This window comes from Gopherus flavomarginatus, chromosome 3 (assembly GCF_025201925.1).
Source record: "Gopherus flavomarginatus isolate rGopFla2 chromosome 3, rGopFla2.mat.asm, whole genome shotgun sequence".
NCBI classification, from domain to species: domain Eukaryota; kingdom Metazoa; phylum Chordata; order Testudines; family Testudinidae; genus Gopherus; species Gopherus flavomarginatus.
Genome location: NC_066619.1, coordinates 171,439,450 through 171,457,191, shown reverse-complemented (window position 1 = coordinate 171,457,191; position 17,742 = coordinate 171,439,450). Strand labels below are relative to the sequence as shown.

The 17,742-nt window shown below is 45.9% G+C and overlaps 1 protein-coding gene across 4 annotated transcripts in view; it reads left to right on the top strand.

Moving 5' to 3' along the window:
- Positions 1–15,296: 15,296 nt before the first annotated feature.
- MCUB (mitochondrial calcium uniporter dominant negative subunit beta) overlaps positions 15,297–17,742 on the top strand; it is an 88,187-nt gene continuing 85,741 nt past the window's right edge. Inside the window, exon 1 of one of the 4 annotated variants that reach the window (XM_050946751.1) lies at positions 15,297–15,368. In XM_050946751.1, coding sequence (XP_050802708.1) covers positions 15,312–15,368 — 57 coding nt within the window. In that variant the 5' untranslated portion in view covers positions 15,297–15,311. Of the gene's footprint in view, positions 15,369–16,386; positions 16,575–16,902; positions 16,947–17,742 lie in introns of those variants that run through there. The other 3 variants (XM_050946750.1, XM_050946752.1, XM_050946756.1) reach the window with 3 other exon arrangements.

Genomic DNA, 17,742 nt, shown 5'->3' with positions numbered 1-17,742 from the left:
GAGTATTGCTAATTTCAATATTATTTACATATATCCCTGAGACTGAGATTAAGTGGATCCTAGTGGCAGAGTATCTCCCTTTATATCTTGTATGACTATACCAAAAATTTGCTTGATCACAATTTTCAGAATTCAACTTGATCCATAAATACATTTTTTTAATTAAATTTGATTTCCAGGTGTTAAATAATGTAGGCGGTAGTTTGAAATAGGAAAGAACAATTTATCATATATCCTAAGCACATATCAAGAGTTACTTGAATGAAAAATGTACTGCTTTGTTTAATATATGAAGCAACCAGTTTTGCTGGTTTAAAAATGTATTTTCAAGCTTTCACATAGTACTTCCCTATCTACCACTAATTCCTCAAAGGAGGAACACAGATTACTTACATATATTATTTACCTGTTTTTCATAACTAAAGCAAAAAGTAACCAATGTATATTTCAATTTCAGCATCACACCAGTGGAATCCCTGAATAGACAGAGGTTATGTCACAACCTGTTTTAGCTCAAATAGGTTAAATCTCAATTGATACATATGGCTTTTGTGATAAAAGCATATAAAGATCAAACTGCTTAGAACAAAAATGTCCAGCCATAATTTTAGGTTATTAAATCTCTACTTGCACCCATCTTTGGCAGTCCCTATAATTTTGAAGAATAGATAGATGCCCAGTATCTCTTTTTGCCTTTCTAATTGTACTTGCACTGTTTCGTTGGTGGAGAAGAATCTGGATAATGTGGTCAGGAATATTAGGATTACCTGAAAATTTAAATAAACCTTTTGGACTGTTTAAGCATATTTTTGATACTTTTTACAATGTATTGATGATTTTCCCTATCCTACATATATTTAAAAAAAACCCTCAGATTCACTGTGGCTAGGGAGTTCTCACATATGATTAGTGATGTGTAAACTCCACAAACAGCATGAACATCCAGATAACAAAGCTGTAGGTGCTTCTCAAACTCAGAAATCTTGAAAGGCTTTGGTTCCATTTTTCACCTCCAGGTCCTTTTTACCCCTTTCTCCCCTTGGATAATTAATAGCAATGGCCAACATTTCTGGATGCCTCTTTGTTAGTTGTGTCACCGAATACTTGAGTACTCTGGGACCTTTAAGGATATGGATGTAGGAGTGGGAAGAATGTCTCCCGACTGCTCAGAAACTAAGCAATGTTTATTTTACCCTTTTAAAATATCTGTTCCACGTTTTATCTTGAGTTCACATTGCTTCGTTTGCAGATTAATGTACTGCCCTAGTTTATCATGTTAGGTGACCACTGTCCTACAGACACCACTGCATACAAAACTTGAATTGCATATTTAAGCTAATCATTCTCCCATTCAAATAAATGTGATAGAAGAATTCAAGAGAGCAGGAAGTGTATGCAATTACAGCAGGGGATTGAATGTCTCGATTCCATTTCTTCCTCTGGCATTGAGTTGATATGTGAGAATTGAGAAGTCATCTAATCGCTCTGGTTTAACTTTACAACAGTAGAATGTCTCCTTACCGAAGAGATGGAGTCACCCAAACATCAAAAGAACTGCTGTAGTACCACACTGGTGAACAAGAACCCAAATACAGTTTCCTTTAGGCGTTCCAGCCCTTGGCTCCTATCTAGGCAAAAAGGTCTAATACGGTGAGAGATTTCTCGAAAACCCAAATCACCATATGTGAGGTTCTACTAATCCCAAAGAATCAGACACTTTCTCCCATGTCACTGTGTGTCTCGGATCTTAGACAAACACACACTGTCAGCCAATCCTTAGTAAATTAACTAAAGATTTATTAATAAAAGAAGAGAGTTATTGAATGGTTACAAGATTATATACATTACAAATGCTTGCTAGGTCCCTCTATCAGATTTGTAGCAGTGATGGATGAGTCTGCTGACTTACAAAAGTCTCTGAATCATCCCAAAAGGTTAGAATTCAAATGCAGCTTAGATGTAAAGTCTGTTGGAGTCTTTCCATGCTTTTCCAAATAACTACTTGGAAGATCTCAGTCCCACAGCTTAAACTTTCCCTGTTTAAAGATTACAGACTAGAGATGCAGGATCAGGCCTGATGTTTCACTTTTATAGCTGGAGCAGGCCCTCAAGTGTTTTGAGTACAGCATGATTCTTCTTTGAGCACACACTAACCCACCACTTGGGTTTGAAGTTAACATTCAATTTCCTATCCATACACAGGAAATCTAGTTACACTTATTTGCATAAGGCAATTAGGCATAACAGATAAGCTGAAGACAATATAGATAATAGTTTCCTACAGAATCTCACCTCTTTGATCTTAAGGTTAACTGAACACAATTAAGACATGAAATGGATTTAGCATCTAAAAGCTAATTTGGTTACACTGGTAAACTTCTAACAGCATACAGGTAATCACAGACAAATACACTTAGTAACTATTCTTTGATTCTTATCAATACAAAGTGAATTGCTAGCTTACTTAACGTTTCCTTGATACCCATACATACCTGGATTGTCTTGATTACAATTGCAACGCCTCTTGTTAAGTTGTTCTGGTCATCCACAAGTTACCGGGTTTACCAGCACCACAGTAATATTTAGCAGAAGAGAGAGATGGCCAGTGTGGAGAGGATCTGGCATGGACATGATTAACCCTTTTTATAGAGCAATAATTTACAGTATGATAGATGACAATTTCATTCTGCTCTACAGATGGTGGGAAAAGCATAATAAAAATTCACCTGTCTTCATTTTGCCTCAAAATTTTGTTGAAAAACCTCATTGAAAAATAAAATTTTGAAAAATGTTGGTAGCTCTAATAACTTATTTTTAAATTAATTTTCTGCAGCCATGTAAAGAACACTGAACCTCAGTGAGGACTATCTTCATGACAAGTTGAAAACACACTTCCTTTTGGAGCCCTACAAGCTTTAATCTTCCACTGAAGAACATGTACTAAAATAAATATTGTCAAAGCAAGCAAAGCAAAGCCAAGTCTTCAAATATAGTGGAACAAAATGTGTATTAAACAGCTATTTTTGATGCATTCTATTGCCTGTATACCTTGTCTATATAGTGAGTATTTAAGGCCTGATCCTGCCATCACTATCAGGTGTCATGGTTACTACTGACTCTTCACAAATGTAAGCACTGTATCCACTAGTACGTTTGCCATATGACTTTGACGGGCCTATTTTCAATGCATAAAGTTAAGCATGTTCATAAAGGTAATGTTTTTGGAAAGTTTAAGTGCCCTTAAATAGATTTGGAATGAAAGTCTGAACTGTCATAACTGTAGCATCTCCAACACACAGTTACGATAGATTGGCTCTATGTGAGGAACATCTATGATTGTGTGAGGCACAGAGAAAAATAACAGCACTGAATATGGATTCTTCAGGTTCCATTTTCAGACCACACCCAAATCACCCAATAGTATTGCAGGACCATATGAATTGCCAATCTGGATTTAAACCCTAGGTCCATCTAGCCCAGTGATCTGTCTCTGACAGTGGCCTGTACCAGATACTTCAGAGAAAGGTATAGTAGTCACTTAAACCCTGAAGCATGAGCTTTCATAGCACTTCCACAATGTTTGTTGTTAATTATAACAATTCTGGATATACTTGTTATCCAAATAAATGTCCAATCCCTTACTGAACCCTGCTAAATTCTTGATTTTAATGATTTCCTGTGGTAATGATTTCCACATTATAGTTGTATGCTGTATGCAAAAGAATTGGGTTTTGTTGGTTTTCAATTTCATTGAATGCCCCCTTCTTCTTTTGTATGATGCAGGAAGGGCAGGAGTTCCCAATCTACCCTCTCTAAACAGTTCATTATTTGATATTTTTATCATGTCCCCTCTTTTCATCACGTTTCTAAGATGATCGTCCAAATTTTTCAGTTTCTCTTCAGATGTGTTTTCAATACGTTTGATCATTTTCATCACCTTTGAGCCTCCTCTAGTTCTGCAATGTCCTTTTTCAGATGGGATACCAGTATTTCACACGGGATTTCAGATGAGGTCATGCCACTGATTTCTATAAAGATGTTACCTCTGTATTATTTGCCAGTCTATTCCTTATGCATTCTAACATATGAATATTTTGTTTGCTTGGTTGACCACAGCTGCATATCTAATAGGGGTCTTCACTGAGCTGTCTACAGTGATACCCCAATGCCTTTGAGTATATCTTTGCAGGGAGAAAGTGTTTGAACATGAGTGTTTTCCCGGTGGAGCTGGTAACTATCCTAGCAAAACAAACTGCTAAAAGCCATTTACAGAAGTTGTTCTTGTCCTTGTTGAGACAAATGGTTAAGAACCTCAAGACTTGCCATGAGAAATAACCCAAAGTTAGATGTAGCTCTTGAACTGTTTGCCCCTAAGGAACAGAAAGGGAAAAAAAACAGCAGAAGGGTGACTTGGTGTTATCAAACATACTTTGTGCCAGTTGCAGACCATGCTGTCTGCCAAAGATAAGCCTACTTTACTGATGCCTCTCAATAACAGAAATTCGCCAAGATTTTCACAGTGGCTTTCTTCCTTCCTTTCACAAATATTGTGCAAAATACAACACACAGTTTTAGTCTTAGGCATGTTCTTTTTCCTACAGGTTACAACCTATTCCACAAACATTTTACTGTTCTTTAAAATTGCTGGATATACAACACCCCTGTCGTGTAGATATGGCTACAAGTACAATAAAACAAAACATGCTTGCTAATGCCTAAAACTTAACTTTGGCAGGTTACAATCTTTATCTAAGGAGGTTTCTCACCTATAGTAATTTCCAGCTACTATTTGTTTTCAAGTCAAGATGTTCCACTCTGCATGAGCTCATAGGGTTCTGCTCCCCCTTTGTCCCCTAACTGATAGATGCCAAAATGGCTTTCCATTTCACCTTATATTTTCCAAAGTGTATCTGTTTTAAGAGCCAGGAAGGCTTCCTGGGCGGGCAGGCTCCATCCCCATTTGTGATGGTTAAGTGGTCTTTCTCCCTCTTACTCTGCTTGTTTATCTTGATGGCTTTGTTTACCTTCCATGCAGATGTACTTTTCATTGTCCTCTGAGATATTACCTAATTCAGTTTACATTGGAGACACAGGAAAACAAGCACACTAGCATTCCTTTGTCTAGGACAGTTTGGGATTATGCATTGTTTTCAAAACGCCTTTTAAGAATGTATTTCGAGCAGACACCTATAATTCTTTATACACTGCCTGTACATATATCAGACAATATTAATGACCAGCACGTTACCAGTTTGCATATGATACCTTACATCACACCTTTTAGCTCTTAAGTGCAGATTATGACAACAGTGGGGCTATGCGTGCATCAGGCCTGATGTGAGGGAGTGTATGGTGGGGAGTGCCCTCTGCCAGTTGGCAGTCAGCGACTCCTTAGGTCATAATCATTGTACTATTGGGCATAATAATCACACTACAGCGGGGAAAAGGTGGGAAAGAAAGAAAGAAAGAAAGCAGCTCCCATCTCTGGGATGGAATCTTTGTGTTGCCGAGTCAGTGGCAATCTGGCATTGCATAGTGCCCAATTAAAAGATTTGATGGGCTGTTGATTTTAACATCCTGCCAATAGCTGCAAGAGAAGGAGAGGGGGATGTGCCCGCATGAGGTGGTGATGCTTTTCTACACAAGTGCTTCCAGGTCAGCATTCACCCTAAGAAAACAGTTGGCCGGGTGATAAGGACTTGTTTTCATTTTTAGTTTGGATGGAGCTGAATAGCTGCTCTTTTCAAGTGCCACTTCTTCCTTTCTGGTGATCTCTTCATTTACTGAAAATGTATTGTGGCAGATCCACCCAACTGGAGCCCACACCTGCCATATATCAACCTTTTCCTGAACTACATCCTCAAACAAACCCCGAAAGAAATTGCCCTGCTGTTAATCTAACAATGTCATTTAGCCCCTCCTCCTTGCCAGTGCTCCCTTCTCTTCCCCCCACACGGAGGTGGACTGTTCAGGGTGACAATAGCAGGGGGAGAGGGGCTCTGAAAGTCAGGAAGGGGTCTCCTGAGGCACGCACAACTTGTGCCTCGACGAGGATGCTGAGAAATATGCAGACCCTGGCCGGTGAGTGCTGGGTGCGGGCAGGGCAGGGCTGGCCTCTGCAGGCAGGCTGCGCAGCCTCTGCCCCGAGGGCTCCTACAGCCTGCTCCCCCAGTTCTCAGCATTTCTTAAATGCAGCTATAGACCTAGGTGGTGACTGAGGGAGGAGGAGAAGTATTGTTGGGGATGCACTTGGTATAACCCAGGTAATTTGGGAGAATGGAAGGCCATGAGAGCCAATGATGTCCTCTTGTTCTGAGCCATAGTGTACCAGCTCCTCCATTTTGAGTTTTATTCCTCCATGTTTGACCTCAGGTTGCCCTTGTTGGGAGGGGCCACTCCTACTCTCTCAGTTGCTGGGCAGATTTAACCTTTGGGCGGGAAACTGAACTGTTACTAGGCGGACTTAGCCTTGGGTGGGGACAGTGTGAGTGACAGATACTGTTGTAATGTGTATCAGTTTTGGTTCCAGTATAAATAGTTACCTAAGCTGTTTGTTTCGTGCACTTGATCTGAGTCCTGCGTGGCTCTAGGCATCTTATTTGAGCTCAAATAAAGTTTGGTTACTTCTCCACCCTGGTGTGTTTAATTGGTTGCGAAGCACACTGGGCAACGGACCCAACCGTTGCCACCCTCGGGCACTTTGTGCCGGCAACAGTTTTTGGCACCCAACGTGGGGCTCGAGGCAAAATTGTGCCTTTCTCGGACTCCTCCGGCGGCCGGCGGTCGCAGCCGACACCCAGCGTGCACCGGTGAGTTTACTGGGGGCCTTGACAGAGACGTGTCAGACCGACCTCAGAGGACACAACAGTGCAACGCGATCGTACAGTGGAGAAGTAGAGAGGGAGTAATGGTAGATTGGTTCCCTTATGGAAGGTAGACATCAGTAGAGAACCGGTCCTTCCAGGTTGTGGGGTGTACAGCGAGATAGAGCTGGTCCCCCTTGGACAAGGTAAGACCAGTCTGGTTAATTCCTGATTCTTTTACCTTCTGGTGTCCTAGGCTATCTGGAGTGGTTGCCCGAGGCTGGGGACGCCCAGTCGTCGTAATTCCCATTAGACGATAGAGCGTCATATAATGGGTCAAGAGCATGGTATGGGGCGGCAGGAATGGTGTACGCAGCTAGAATGCATTCTAAGGTATTAGAAGGTTTTTGGGTCAGACCCACTCAGGAAACAGCAATTAAAAAGGTACTGTACAGTTGACTGGCCTCAATATCGGCTAGAGGATCAGGAGAGGTGGCCACCAGAAGGATCACTTAAGTATAACACAATCCTTCAGTTGCTTTTATTTTGTGAGAAAACTGGCAAGTGGATGGAACATATGTATGCGCAGTTGTTTATTTGCTGAGAAGCAGGTCGGATATACTGCTTGTTTGTAATTTGTTGCATGATTGTGATTTGGATCCAACTGGATCATCGGCTGAGGTTTCCGCGGTTACTGAGAAACCCCTTCAAAACTTTAATGTCAGAACCGGTGTCCTTTTCGGCTACTGCACCCCCACCATCTTATGAGTTGATGCGGAATAGGAATATGTCGGTTACTGCGGCTACGGGCCTGTATCCCCTTATTACTGAGACCGCGATTGCCCGACAGGGAGCTGAGAGGCAACAAGCCACTACCATGCAACTCTACACTCATGTACCCTTTAACCCTGTGGACTTGGCTGCATTTAAAGCACAAGCTGGGGAGTTTTCTACGAACCACAGTCATTTCATTTCAGTCTTTGAAGGATGTTTGGCTAGTCATAAACCGGATTGGGATGACTGTAATATCCTACTGAGAACTTTGTTATCGGAGGTTGAACGCAATCAGGTGGTGTCAAAGGCTAGGGAGGAGGCACAGCGTAGGCATGAGAGGGATCCACGACATGTCCCCAATCCTGAGGAAGCGGTCCCTAGGGGAGACCCTCATTGGAACCCTAATAACCCTTTGGATTATACTTGTTTGACTGTTTATAAGGAATTACTCCTATATGGTCTCCAACATTCTGCGGTTAGGCATAACAATTGGGCCAAGCCTTATGAGGTATTACAGGAGCCAAAGGAGAGCCTGGTTGCCTTTTTACAGCGTATTCAGGATACCATCAGGCAAAATACTAATGCAAATCCTGATGACCAGGCTACCGAAGCAATAATAAAAGGCATTTTCACCAGCCGTGCAGCCCCTGACATTAAAAGAAAGCTGCAGAAAAAGGAGGACTTAATGGGTATGTCTATGGCTCAAATCTTGGAGATTGCAAATGAGGCATATACTCTAAGTGATGGAGAAAAGGCGAAAAGGCAGGTCAAATTGATGGTTGCAGCAGTGCAGGCAAATACTGAGGAAAGGCCACAAGGAGGGAGAAGAGGTCAAGGTATGAGAGGCCATGGGCAAGGGCGTCCAGGCCTACAGAAGAGGCGCTTAGGCCGAAACCAATGTGCCTTATGTCGCAAGGAGGGACATTGGAAGAGCGAGTGTCCCACCAGGAGACCCATCCCTTTGATGGAAATGGAGGATAAGGACTAGGGGTGTCAGAGGAGATGGACTACCCCACCCTTGGAACCCCGAGTAAAAATGCGGGTGGGAAAGCTGGAGATGGACTTATTGGTAGACTCAGGAGCAGCGAGGACAGCTGTCAACCAACCCCTCAAGCTGCCTGTTGACGTAATAGGCGCCACTGGGAAGGGAACAAAGTGCTCGGTGTATGCCCCTGCTGAATGTGCCTTGGGAGATAGAAATATTTCTCATCGATTGGTCTACCTCCCTGATTGTCAAACCCCTTTACTGGGATGAGATTTGCTTTGCCGGTTGGGAGCCACTATGCACTTCACCCCAAATGAAATAACCCTCACCCTGCCTCCTGAGAATGCTTGGATGATGACCCTTAAGCTTGAACCTCCAGCTATGCAAGCCCCTGAGTGGAGGCAATGGATAGATCAAGTATACCCACTGGTATGGGCATTGGGGATCCCAGGGAAGGCTATCCATGTAAGTCCTGTTACTGTCCAACTCCTGCCAGGAAAAAGCCCCATGTGAATTCGGCAATACCCGATCAATAGGGAAGCAAAAAGGCGGCTACAGGATATTATAGATAAGTTTTTGAAGTACGGTATACTCAGAGAATGCCAGTCAGCCTGGAACATTCTCATTCTGCCAGTAAAGAAGCCCAATGGTACATATCGGTTGGTACAGGACTTAAGAGCAGTCAATGAGTGTGTCAAGACTTTATACCCTCTTGTTCCTAACCCCTATACTTTGTTGGCCTCTATAGGAACGCAATATACCCATTTCTCGGTCCTTGATTTAAAAGATGCCTTTTTCACCATTCCTGTTGACACCTCCTCCCAAGAAATCTTTTCATTTGAGTGAGAGGGTAGTAACAGAGTAAAGAAGCAGTTTTGCTGGACAGTTTTGCCAAAAGGGTTTAAAAATTCACCCACCCTTTTCGGCCAAGCCCTGGCCAATGATCTAGAGGAGTGGAGTAATAAAGAAGTCCTCCTTCTTCTTCAATATGTAGATGATCTGTTAATTTCTGCCATAGGAGTAACCCAGTGTCTCAAAGCTACTGTGAGCCTTCTAAATTTTGTTGGACTCCGAGGGTACTGGGTAGCTCAGAGTAAAGCTCAAATAGCACTCCCAGAGGTTCGATACCTAGGTTTCCATATAAGACAAAGGGAGAGGCAGCTCTCAAATGAGAGGAAAGAAGCCATCTGTCAGATTCCTCCACCGACCAACCGCAAGCAGCTTAGAGCATTCCTTGGTATGGCGGGTTTTTGTAGAATATGGATCCCAGAATTCAGACTGTGGGCTAAGCCACTATATGAAGGTCTTAAGGGTACAGAGCAAGATCCTTTCCACTGGTCTGCAGAGAAGGACAAGGCATTCAAAGTCTTAAAGAGAAAGTTAATGGAGGCTCCGGCCCTGGGCCTACCAGATCTCCTTAAGCCTTTTCAGCTTTATGTACATGAACGAAAGGGAGTAGCTTTAGGGGTATTGACCCAACTATTTGGCACCTGGAAGCATCCTGTAGCTTATTTCTCTAAGCAACTTGACCAGGTAGCAAAAGGATGGCCAGCATGTCTACGAGCAGTAGCAGCAACAGCCATAATGCTCGAAGAGGCTGAGAAGTTAACTCTAGGGGGAATGGTGCAGGTATATACTCCTCACATGGTGCAGGCCCTTTTAGATACCAAAGGAGGCCTCTGGCTTACTCAAGCTAGGGTAGCTCGGTACCAAGCCAAGCTCCTGGAAAATCCTGAAGTCACCATACAGACCTGCTCTTCCCTTAACCCAGCCACCCTTCTACCTGGAACATAAGAACAGGAACATGATTGTCTTGAAACTATAGATGCTCAGTATTCCAGCCATCTTGATCTTAAAGACCAGCCCATCCAGAATGCGGATTGTGAACGGTATACAGATGGAAGTAGCACAGTTGTTAATGGACAAAGGAGGGCAGGATACGAGGTTGTAACCCTTCATGATACCGTGGAGGCAGATTCATTGCCCACTGGAACATCAGCCCAACTTGCAGAATTGGTAGCTCTGACCCGTGCACTCGAGCTGTCACAAGGAAAACGAATCAACATTTTCACTGACTCCAAATATGCTTTTGGAGTGTTGCATGCTCATGCAGGATTGTGGAAACAGAGGGGGATGCTAACAGCTCAGGGCTCCCAAGTTAAACATGGCCCTCAGATTCTCCAACCCTTGGCTGCAGTACAACTTCCCTCAGAGGTGGCTGTAATACACTGCAAGGCTCATCAAAAGGAAGACCAAGATGTGGCAAAAGGGAACACTCGAGCAGATAGAGAAGCCAAACGAGCTGCCACCTTAGAGCCGCCGCAACTATGGAAGTCTCCATGCAAACCTTCATCCCAGCAGTAGAAGACCTCCCAACCCCTCAGTATACGCAGGAAGAACACAGGTTAGCTAATAATCTGGACTTGAAGCAGAAAGATGGATGGTTTTACACCACTAATAACAAGGTGCTCCTTCCAAAGTCCCTCACCTGGCAGGTGTTAAAAACCCTGTACCAATCCACTCATGCAGGAAGAGAGGCTTTAGTCCAGTTAGCAGAAAAGTATTTCCTAGCCAATGGACTTCGACCTTTGGTATCCCAAATACAAGCAGATTGTCTGGTGTGCCAGAACAACCACCCTAGATCTGGACGTCAAGAACAACCAGCCACCTTGCCACCCACCCCAGGTCCAGGCTTGGTGTGGCAAGTAGACTTTACCGAACTGCCCCGTACCCAAGGATTCTGGTACCTGCTTGTCTTAGTGGACCATTTTTCGGGATGGCCAGAGGCATTTCCATGTTGCAACTGTACTGCCAAGACGGTAGCCCTCAAGTTTGTTAAGCAAATTATTCCTCGCTTTGGATTACCCCAGTGGATGGAATCAGACAATGGGCCCCATTTTGTTTCACAAGTTGTCCAGCATGTGGCTACCGCCCTCTGCATCTCCTGGAAACTCCACACCCCATGGCGACCCCAAGCCAGTGGAGTTGTGGAACGAGCAAACCAAACTCTCAAGAGACATCTTTCAAAAATCTGCCAAGAAGCCAGCTTAAAGTGGACTGAGGCACTACCTCTCTCTTTGCTTCGTCTTCGTGCTCTTCCTCGGGGTAGGCTAGAGTTGTCCCTTTGAAATTTTGTTTGGGCGACCATGGCCAATGAATGGAATACCAGTACTGGCAGGAGAGTGGGTGGTAGGGGTGTGACGTTACTGAATGCGGTTCTGGCGGGACCCAACTGAGAGTGCCAATTCAGGACCAATTGCTCAAACAGGGCAGTCACAGCCCAAGGCTGGGGTTTTTCCACCTCTAAGGCAAACCAAACCAGCCAGACAAAAAGGACTTTGGTTTTACCCCACTGGCTAACCACAAGTCACACAAGCAATTTCCTTAGACACTCCAGTCTCCCAGTATCACCACCAGTGCCACTCGTCCTGGGGATGAATGGTTATGAAAACCAACGCCCCAGTAAAAGAAAAAGGTTCTCTCGATCCCAAAGGACCAAGCCCCAGACCCAGGTCAATATGCACATCAGATCTTACCCACAAATCACGCTGTTGCCAATCCTTTAGAATCTAAAATCTAAAGGTTTATTCATAAAAGGAAAAAGATAGAGATGAGAGCTAGAATTGGTTAAATGGAATCAATTACATACAGTAATGGCAAAGTTCTTAGTTCAGGCTTGTAGCAGTGATGGAGCAAACTGCAGGTTCAAATCAAGTCTCTAGAGAACATCCCCAGCTGGGATGGGTCATTCAGTCCTTTGTGCAGAGCTTCTGTTTGTAGCAAAGTCCCTCCAGAAGCAGGATTGAAGACAAGATGGAGATGAGGCATCAGCCTTATATAGGCACTTCCAGGTGTAAGAACACTTCTTTGTTCTTACTGTGGAAAATTACAGCAAAATGGAGTTTGGAGTCACATGGGCAAGTCCCTGCATACTTTGCTGAGTCACAAGGCGTATCTGCCTTCTCTCAATGGGTCAATTGTGTAGCTGATGGTCCTTAATGGGCCATCAAGCAGGCTAAGCAGAGCTAACACCCACTTGTCTGGGATCTTTCCCAGTAACACAGCACAAGTTTGAAACATAGACAGTATACAGCCAATATTCATAACTTCAACTACAAAATGATACAGACATACAGACAGCCTAATCATAATCAGTAACTCTTAACTTGGTCTTAGACACCTTATATGACCCCCTTTACATAAGATCTGGTGCCACTACAGGACCTTGGTTGTAACCCATGTTCTATATGGTCCCAGTTTATATCAATAACGTCACAAGGGGATAAAATGTTATCTCAGTATCTGTGCTCGTTGTCTGCTGTTCTTCTCTCTCTTCACAGGTTCACTAAGGATTCGCAACCCCTCCTGCTAGACGTGCCTGTCCATTCCCTACAGCCTGGCGACTCGGTCCTCGTTCGCACCTGGAAGGACGAACCCCTACAAGAACGGTAGAAGGGACCACATACTGTCCTGCTGATATCCCATACGGCAGCTAAGGTTGAGGGACATAAGAACTGGATACACCACTCCCGGCTCAAGACAGTGAAGGATTCCCCGTCATTGGATCAGTGGACTGTCCAGCCTACTGGTAATTCGGACAATACTGACCTTGGACTTAGATTGCTGTTTAAACGACACAGAGGTCGGAAAGAGGATAGTGCACCTATCTGAAGTGTGGTAAATTGCACTAATTTTACTGGTTGTATCTTTGAATTCTAAGTCCACAGTATTTCGTTCCCTACCCTTCACCTTAGGGAAACGCCATGAGTTCAAGCCCTCAGTATGTTTTGGTATTATTTTCCCTTGGTAGGGCATTTTTCATGCTTTTGGTTACGGTTTCCCTGATTAGAGCCCAGATGCATGCTGGTTGGGGTCCTAACACTCCTGATTTAGCAACCAACACCTTTGAGGCTCTAAAAGTTTCCTTTGCCTGAGAGTTTAATCTATCCAACTGCTGGATATGTTCTCAAATCCCTTATCATGCGGCAGGGTTGCCCTGGAGAGCCATTCCACAGAATTGGTCTGACTTTTGTCAGCGCTGGCTTGCTATCTATGAAGCAGGTTCACCTCTCTCCCTGTTTTGAGTATCTATCCCTGGAATCGCCCCAGGATGGCCAATCCTATTCCAAAATTGCACCCAAGAACAACAGTATGCTTTAAGTAATGTTTCTTGGTATCCTTTTGGTAATACTTCATATTTTCCACAGCCTATTAGGTTGCATTTTGTTCCTTCAGGGCTCCTCTGTTATCAGCAAGCTGCAACAGCAAATCACACCTGGTTTGCTGGTAACAGTACCTGTCAATTTTATCTGTCTCCTAAAGCTAATGTCTCCATTCCCCTTCTTGATAGTTCAGGTCATGACACTGGTGAAGGTCTTCAGTATTTTCGACCTTATACTGCCCTCTCTGACCTTGCTGGCCTAAATGGTATGGCAGCTACAGGTCAGAGAGGTCATTTTATATTTGCGGTAGATCTGCCTATAAGTGGCTACCCCATCGCTGGTACGGAAGCTGCTACCTAGGTTTCCTTGCACCTCCCCTTCGTGTCTCAGACCAACCTCCACCTGGTCGCCCCAGACAGCGTAGATCTCTGCGAGCTACCCCAGAGCCCATTAAAGAAGGAGACAGGCTAGGTATGATCCTCCTTCCAGCCTATGGGGTAGGACGAATGGCCCAACTCTACTGCAGACTCTCAGTATTCTTAACCCGGTTTGCTAATGAGACCTTGGCCATAGAAGAAAGCCTCAGCTCTGAACTCTGCCAACGTAGACTTTTAGCTCTGCAGAATCGACAGGCTCTAGACTATGTCTTAGCCTCTCAAGGTGGAGTTTGTGCCCTTATTGGGAATGAATGTTGTACCTATGTCCCAGACAACTCAGCGGACATTAATAAGCACACACTATCTGCCGAACAACCTTTTAGTCAGTGGAAGGCTCAAGAACAAGCTCCTTCTCTTTTTGACTCTCTCTTTGATTGGTTACCTAACCTTGGTGGAGTAGGTTCAGAATTGATTTGCTTTTTGGTAATAGGGGTAGTGTTATGCTTACTTGTTCTACTGTTACTTACCTGTTGTAAGGTTATCATGGGAAAGATTTGTTCTACAACCTCTGTCACACCTATGCTGATGGCTGGCCACCCTCAGCATTCCCCAGACCCAGATTTAAACCAAGCGCTGTCATCATATTATGAGAAGACTCAAGCAGGAGCTTTTTGAGTATTCTCAAAGGAGGGATTGTTGGGGACGCACTTGGTATAACCCAGGTAATTTGGGAGAATGGAAGGCCATGAAAGCCAATGAAGTCCTCTTGTTCTGAGCCATAGTGTACCAGCTCCTCCATTTTGAGTTTTACTCCTCCATGTTTGACCTCAGGTTGCCCTTGTTGGGAGGGGCCACTCCTACTCTCTCAGTTGCTGGGCAGATTTAACCTTTGGGCGGGAAACTGAACAGTTACTAGGCAGACTTAGCCTTGGGTGGGGACAGTGTGAGTGACAGATACCGTTGTAATGTGCATCAGTTTTGGTTCCAGTATAAATGGTTACCTAAGTTGTTTGTTTTGCGCGCTTGATCTGAGTCCTGCGTGGCTCCAGGTGTCTTATTTGAGCTCAAATAAAGTTTGGTTACTTCTCCACCCTGGTGTGTTTAATTGGTTGTGAAGCACACAAGGCAACGGACCCAACCGTTGCCATCCTCGGGCACTTTGTGCTGGCAACAGTATCAGCCCCTCTCTCTCCCTTCCTCTTACTCAGGGATGCGCCACCCTGCACTGTGTCTGGAGACAGTTGGGGCACAATGCTCAAGGAGCAAAGTGAGTTCTCGACCTATTGGGGGGGGGGAGCCCAATGGGGCCTGGCTCAAGCTTCCACCCTAGGGTTGTTGGGCAGTGGGCTCAGGTGGTGGGACTCTGGAGCTGCACAGACCAGGCCTCCAGCCATGGGGTATTGTGCACCAACACTCCGACTCCAGCCATGATTTTTTCAGGTACTGACCCCCAGCTCCGGCCATGCAACCTCAGCCTGCGGCCAGGCCCACGGGGCTTCAGGCTCCAACTCCTGGCCACATGGCAGCAGGCTCCAATCTCTGGCTCTCACCGTGTGGTGCCAACTCCTGGCCACAGATTCCAACCCCCAGGTGCTGGCCCCCCCAACCCCAGCCTTGGGTGCTGACCCGGGCTCCAGCGGGTGCTGGCCCTGGGCACTGAGTCACGGCCCCTGGGTGTGCAGCTCCTGCCCCAGGGCTCTGGCTGCTGGCACTGACACCCAGCCACACAGCTGCTGACCCCTGGCTCTGGTCACAGGACTCACTACCCACCCCCATCGCTCTTGGTCCCCACTACCTCCCCTAGCCCGTTGATTCCCCCTACTCCCCAAGCAGCACCACTCCAGGGCTTAATTTGTCCTGGGGCTTGCTGCAAAATGTTATATTAATAAAAATGCAAATATTGCTTTTCACAGCATTATTTTTATTATTGATTCTGCAACCCCCCCAGCTCCATACCTAACTGACAGGGATGTGGATGTGGATAAGGACATTTTTATTTATTTTTCCTAAAGTTAATCAAGAATTTTAGGAAAAAACTGTCAGTGCGGCCACCAGCCAGTTAGTAACCGCACTCGGAGGCCACCAAAACACATGTTGGGAGACCCCCTTTAGGCTGCCTGTGCGGAGGGAGAGTTTTGCACCGGGACTCGATCCCGGGGGCCGCCCGCGGCCGCTCCCCTTGCCCCACCTCTCCCGCCGCTCAGGGACTTGCTTTTTGTCGGCCGAACGAAAACCCGGGATCCGGAGGCACCGCCCTCGCCTTTAACTCGCCGCTCCTTCAGCGGCTGGAGCCGCCGAGTCTCCGCGGCGGGGCCGAGCTACGGGACGCTGCCGGGTGCAGCCGCCGCGCCTCATGAGCCTGCCCTAGGGCGGCGGGCGGAGGATGCTGCCGCGGGCAGGGCAGCTGCTCCGGAGCGCCAGGGGGACATGGCAGCAGCCTGGGGGACATGGTCGCTCCCTGCCGGCTCCCCAGGTGAGGCGCGGCGCGGCGCGGGGAAAGTTTGCAGGGGGCAACTGCAGCGCTCGGGCGGCGCCTCCCTCCCCTGCCCGCTGCCGCCTCCGGCCGGCCGGGCTCCCCCGGCTCTTCGTGCCGCTCGCAGCGCTGCTGGGCCGGGGCAGGGCGCGCGGGAGCAGCACTTTGGGGGGAGCGGAGCGTACGGGGCGGGGCTGTGATCCCCTGCACCCCCCGGCGCGGACACCAGCCCCCGGACACACGGGGGGCAGAAAGTTCCCCGCCGCCAGCTCCAGATGCAGCCCCGGAGCTTGGGGAGGGAGTTCAGCTCCGGTTTGTGTGGGGCGCTGCTGGGGCTGCGGGCGGGGAGAGGCCAGCGCAACACATGGGGCTGTAAGTGACTCATCGAGCGGAGAGCATCTGCTTTTAACGTGAACCCGGCGCGGGGCGGCGCACCTGGAGCAAAGGCATTTGGCAGCATCCCTTGCTTTGCTAAGGGGAAGGCCGCCTTCCTGGGAGCGCGCTGCTTTTGGTTGGAGGGGAACTCGAACAGGATCAAGCGAAGGGGATTGTGCTCCGAGTCTGCCAGAGGAGGAAATCTGTCTTGTTTTAAAAGCTCAAGTCAGGAACCTGCCCATCAGCGCTGTTTTCATAATTTTTCCACTTCCTCCAGCGTTGTTGACCTGCTCCCTGATAGGTTGATGATGAATCATCAGGGCAAACTGTATGAGTAACAGTTGATTTAGCACAACTGTGTTATATGTCTGTTGATAAATATCTTTGGAGAGAGGGGTGTGGTAAGGAGAATGCTGAAGAAGGGGAAAGTCTGAACTTAAACAAGAAATCCTGTAATTCCAGTTTTATAAATCAGTAAATGCCAAGAAATCTTAAGGTTAAAATGACCTGACCATGGTTCTTAAAAGGATATTGGCAGGTTTAGCATTTTAAGGTGGTGTTTTTTTGTTATTGTAATTATTAGTAACAACCCAGTAGATTACTGAAACTGAAGTTTATTACCATCATATTTAATTCTCACCATTTATGTTTACTATTTCAGCCTAAAGCTAGCGTGGACAATAAAACTACATTGTGGAAATTGCAGTCACTTTTTCAGTTTCTGTTCATAATCCTTACCAATTTCTGGCTCAAACTCCAAGATAATTCAGAAATAACTGCACTTTCAGCGCTG